The sequence below is a fragment of the Panonychus citri genome, unplaced genomic scaffold (assembly GCF_014898815.1).
Source record: "Panonychus citri isolate SS breed McGregor unplaced genomic scaffold, ASM1489881v1 Contig00075, whole genome shotgun sequence".
NCBI classification, from domain to species: Eukaryota; Metazoa; Arthropoda; class Arachnida; order Trombidiformes; family Tetranychidae; genus Panonychus; species Panonychus citri.
In genome coordinates, this window is record NW_026515480.1 from 1 (window position 1) to 5,765 (window position 5,765).

A 5,765-nucleotide genomic window follows, 5' to 3' on the forward strand; every position below is an offset into this window, starting at 1 on the left:
GGAAAACCAGTTTTTTGGAAACGGCGTGAGAAATTATGCGGGCCATTTTTATTCTGGCCTGCCACAACCCGATAGTTTTCGAGAAAATTGGCCTGAAAGATCGGAAGCCGCGGACATTAATTGTGTGGAATGGCAATGTTTGGTTGAAATATGCAACAATATATCGACCTATCTGTTATAAGTTCGTGTGTACTGAAGACCGTGAGGTTAAGAAGCATGGATGGGTACGGAGAAAATGAAATAGTATGACTACAACCATAGAGTAAATTGTCAGTTAGAAAGCGTGAGGTTAAGAAGCATGGATGGGTACGGAGAAAATGAAATAGTATGACTACAATCATAGAGTAAATTGTCAGTTAGAAAGCGTGAGGTTAAGAAGCATGGATGGGTACGGAGAAAATGAAATAGTATGACTACAATCATAGAGTAAATTGTCAGTTAGAAAGCGTGAGGTTAAGAAACATGGATGGGTACGGATAAAATAAAGTAGTATGACTTCAACCATAGAGTAAATTGTTAGTTAGAAATCGTGAGGTTAAGACGCATGGATGGGTACGGAGAAAATAAAGTAGTATGACTACAACCATAGAGTAAATTGTCAGTTAGAAAGCGTGAGGTTGATTGCAAAGTAGGTGTTGGGTGTTTACAAAGATGAATCGAAAGAAAAGCAAAACAAAATAGAAAAAATTAAATGTATCACACCCGTGATACAAAATAGAAAAAAATTAAATGTATCACACCCGTGATACAAAATAGAAAAATTCGAATGTATCACACCCGTGATACAAAATAGAAAAATTCGAATGTATCTCACCCGTGATACAAAATAGAAAAAAATTAAATGTATAGAAAATAAAGCCAAAAGAAAAGGACTAGATGGATAGACGAAACAATCTCCAAGAGGAAGAGATAGAAAGTGAAGCCAATTGAAAGAGAGGAGATAGAAAGTAAAGCCAATGGAAAGAGAAGAGATAGATATACGAACAAATAGCAAGAAGCAGCGCTTACATTCGATTCCAATAGCAAGAGGAGGAGATAGAAAGTAAAGCCAATGGAAGAAGAAGAGATAGATAAACGAACTAATAGCAAGAGAGAGAGAGATATAGAAAGTGGAGCCAATTGAAAGAGAGGAGATAGACAGACGAATAAATAGCAAGAGGAAGAGATAGAAAGTAAAGCCAATGGGAAGAGAAGAGATAGAAAGACGAACAAATAGCAAGAGGAAGAGATAGAAAGTAAAGCCAATGGGAAGAGAAGAGATAGAAAGACGAACAAATAGCAAGAAGAAGAGATAGAAAGTAAAGCCAATGGAAAAGGAAGAGATGAATAGACGAACAAATAGCAAGAGGAAGAGATAGAAAGTAAAGCCAATAGAAAAGGAAGAGATGAATAGACGAACAAATAGCAAGAAGCAGCGCTTACATTGGACACCAATTGTAAGAGAGGAGATAGAAAAGTAAAACCTATACAAAGATAGGAGATAGAAAGGGAAACCTATACAAAGAGAGGAGATAGATAGACGAATAAATAGCAAAAGGAAGAGATAGAAAGTAAAGCCAATGGAAGAAGAAGAGATAGATAAACGAACAAATAGTAAGGCAAAGAGATAGAAAGTAAAGCCAATGGGAAGAGAAGAGATAGAAAGACGAACAAATAGCAAGAAGAAGAGATAGAAAGTAAAGCCAATGGAAAAGAAAGAGATGAATAGACGAACATATAGCAAGAGGAAGAGATCGAAAATAAAGCCAATGGCAAGAGAAGAGACGGATGAACGAACAAATAGCAAGAAAAAGAGATAGCAAGTAAAGCCAATGGAATGATGTTACTGAATTAATAATATGGTATTATAAAATAATATTGAATTAATATTAATTAATTAATAATAATTAATAATTGAATAATAATTAAATAACTAATATTGGATGAAATCTAAATTGCTTATAAGAATATGCTTAAGAAAGCCCAAAGACGAAGTTGAACCTTGAAAATTGTTTGATTTAATTGAATCTAAATTGTCTATGAGAATTGACATTAGTTTGAAACTTGATTCATCTCGTAAGTTTTCGTCTTCACAGCCACCTCATAAAGAGCCATAGACAAAAGTTAAACTTGATGAATTGTTTAATTTAATTAAATCTAAATTGCCTATGAGAATATGCTTATATGCTTCATCTCGAAAGCTTTTTCTTCTAACAAATCGAAGGAGATTGATGAACGAACGAATAGCATGAGGAAGAGCTATAAAAGGCTGCGAATGACAATAGAAAAAAGAGCGGAAGTTTGTAAATATCGAAAGTGTAATGAACAGACACAAAAAATCAATCACCAAATTCCAATTCAATTTTTATTATATAAATGTTCAAACAAAACATTAATAAATTTTATATCCAAATAGTTAAAGTTTGCTACCCCATAAACAGTTCTGTTACATTCTCTGCCAAAACAATTTTATTTAAATTTCAGATATTTTTCTTGCTCAGTTTTGCCTTTTCGGTCTACCTGTTTTTCCTGGCTTTTTACCACGTCTGTTTTCTGGTGGGGCAACATATGATGTTGATCCTTTACATGTAGATGGGCAAAGTCTCCTGCCAACAGTAGAGACACATTTATGTTTCGGCGCCCCAGGAAACTTACATGATTTTACAGGGCGTTTTTTTTATCCACTACGGCTATTACACTGCATATCTTCAGAACTAAGAGTCATATGAATGGCAGACTTGACCAGAGGACTGAACAGAATCGAAGCGCTCGATCCTACGATTTTCAAGGTCATTGAGGTCATTTAACGAAGTTAGCGTTTAAAGGTCATTTTAAGGTCGTCGTGTAAAAGAGCAAATCAAATCACACCTCAAGTCTTATTTTGAAGTTTCTGTGATGAACGGATTAGAAGATAAACATTTTTCAATCTGAAAACACTTCAAGAGCCAAGTTTATAAGAAACTCTGTATCTCAGCTGCCTTTTGACGGAATATCATCAAACATAAGGCTTAAGTGTAACCTTTTGTGTTCTTTCACACGACGACCTTAAAATGACCTTTAAACGCTACCCTCGTTAAATGACCTCAATGACCTTGAAAATCGTAGGATCGAGCGCTTCAATTCTGTTCAGTCCTCTGGTCAAGTCTGACATTCATATGACTTTTAGTTCTGGAGATATGCAGTGTAATAGCCGTAGTGGATAAAAAACGCCCTGTATATGTCTAGTATGGGAGCATCTGGAACTTTGAAATGCACCACAAAACATGCATCGAAAATGTTTGGGCATTAGACGTACATTTTCTGGATTCGAGACATCAACCGCTCCCGAGTCAAATTTCTTGTATTTTTCCGGAAGGCCCCACTTAATTCGCTTGTTTGTAGTGATGTTACTTGGCTTTAATAAACTTGGTTCCATTGAACTAAGGCTCTTACACCAAAGGTTCCCTCGCTGTCAATTTCTACCCAGTCCATCCCAATAACTTCGTCGACGTTGAATTCCCCAACCGGACAAACGGCTGAAGTTTGCAAGTATGATGAAGATTCTCTATCTGAATCTTCAACTTCATCTGTATCTTCATCTGTATCTTCATCTGTATCTTCATCTGTATCTTCATCTGTATCTTCATCTGTATCTTCATCTGAATCAGGCTCATCATCATCATTCGTACCATTTGGAGCCAACGAAGCAGATTGCCTTGGTTGACGATTGGTCAAATTCGGTGTTTTCGTAGCTACTCTAGATTGCTTACTAGTTGAACTTTGAGGCAATGTTGTCGCCATTTGTGAAGAGTCATAATGATTGTTTAACGTTGAGACTGATGTTGGTTCCGTGATGTTTGGTTGATTTCATTCAGGCATAATTGAAGGAAAAGATGGTAAACTTACTGATTGATAGACGACAGAATTTCTTGTCGAGGTTGATTGCATGTTGTGTTGGGCTGTATCTTCATCTGCATCAACCTCATCATCATCATTCGTACCATTTGGAGCCAACGAAGCAGATTGCCTGGGTTGACGATTGGTCAAATTCGGTGTTTTCGTAGTTGCATCGGTAGAAGTAGATGGTTTACGTTGATTGCCAACCGAAGTTGTTTCATAAATGGTTTCTATTAGTGTTGTTGGACCATTATGAAATGAGGTTGTATCGATTGATGTAGATGATGGTCTTTGATTGTTAATCGAAGTTGGTGTAGGAATTGTTCTCATCAATGTTATTGGGCCGTTGTGAGATGTGGTTGAATCGATGAGCGTAGCTTCTCCAGATCGATTACTAGTTGAATTTTGAGGCAATGCTGTCGCCATTCGTGAAAAGTCATAATGATTGTTTAACGTTGGGACTGATGTTGGTTCCGTGATGTTTGGTTGATCTCGTTCAGGCATAATTGAAGGAAAAGATGGTAAACTTTCTGATTGATAGGCGACAGAATTTGTTGTTGAGGTTGATTGCACTTGTGTTGGACTGTAATGATCATTTACCGTTGCATTTATGGATGTTGACTGTTCTACTTGATTGTTGGTCCAATATGAGACTGTTGTTGGTTCCATGATGTTTGGTTGATCTCGTTCAGGCATAATTGAAGGAAAAGATGGTAAACTTTCTGATTGATAGGCGACAGAATTTGTTGTCGAGGTTGATTGCACTTGTGTTGGACTGTAATGATCATTTACCGTTGCATTTATGGATGTTGACTGTTCTACTTGATTGTAAGTCCAATATGAGACTGTTGTTGGTTCCATGATGTTTGGTTGATCTCGTTCAGGCATAATTGAAGGAAAAGATGGTAAACTTTCTGATTGATAGGCGACAGAATTTGTTGTCGAGGTTGATTGCACTTGTGTTGGACTGTAATGATCATTTACCGTTGCATTTATGGATGTTGACTGTTCTACTTGATTGTTGGTCCAATATGAGACTGTTGTTGGTTCCATGATGTTTGGTTGATTTCGTTCAGGCATAATTGAAGGAAAAGATGGTAAACTTTCTGATTGATAGGCGACAGAATTTGTTGTCGAGGTTGATTGCACTTGTGTTGGACTGTAATGATCATTTACCGTTGCATTTATGGATGTTGACTGTTCTACTTGATTGTTGGTCCAATATGAGACTGTTGTTGGTTCCATGATGTTTGGTTGATCTCGTTCAGGCATAATTGAAGGAAAAGATGGTAAACTTTCTGATTGATAGGCGACAGAATTTGTTGTGGAGGTTGATTGCATGTTGTGTTGGGCTATAATGTAACCTTTTGCTGGCTGCTGTTAGAGATGAAACACACAATTAGAATATCAATATGGTAATATATTGAATTTAGACTTTACAATTTAGGCAAACTTTTCCTGCGATTAAAACAATCCGTTTTTGCTAATAATTTGAACAGATCAACTGACACATTAAACTTAACTCGAAAAAGTTTTAATTTGGACTGAAAAAAAGCTGTCTAAGGTAATATCTTTAATATCTGAACAATTATCTTTTATTGTTCATGCATTGTTCTAATTAACCACGAAACAATAAAGATACATAGATAATAGCGAACAATAGCAAAGGTCCTCTAGGGAAATTTTCTCTATTGTTTTCAGCCTCGTTTTGTTAACAATAAGACAACACGATGAGAAAGAAATTTATTTTCTATTGTTCTTATTTTCACTTGAATAACAAAATTTGATTATCTAAACAATTGTCTTTCAATTGTCCATGCATCGTTCCAATTAACATCGAAACAATAAAGATATATAGATAATAGCAAACAATTACAAAGGTCCTCTAGGGAAATTTTCTCTATTGTTTT

At 36.0% G+C, this 5,765-nt stretch overlaps 1 protein-coding gene across 1 annotated transcript; it reads right to left on the reverse strand.

Annotated features, from left to right (window-relative positions):
* Positions 1–3,825: 3,825 nt before the first annotated feature.
* Positions 3,826–5,196, reverse strand: LOC128386735 (mucin-2-like). The gene has a single exon (XM_053345808.1). It carries the CDS (start codon positions 5,194–5,196, stop codon positions 3,826–3,828), a length of 1,371 nt encoding a protein of 456 aa, XP_053201783.1.
* Between the last annotated feature and the right edge of the window lie 569 nt (positions 5,197–5,765).

Excerpts from the sequence above, each read along its gene's own strand:
- LOC128386735 (XM_053345808.1), bottom strand. The coding sequence starts at position 5,196 with ATGCAATCAACCTCCACAACAAATTCTGTCGCCTATCAATCAGAAAGT.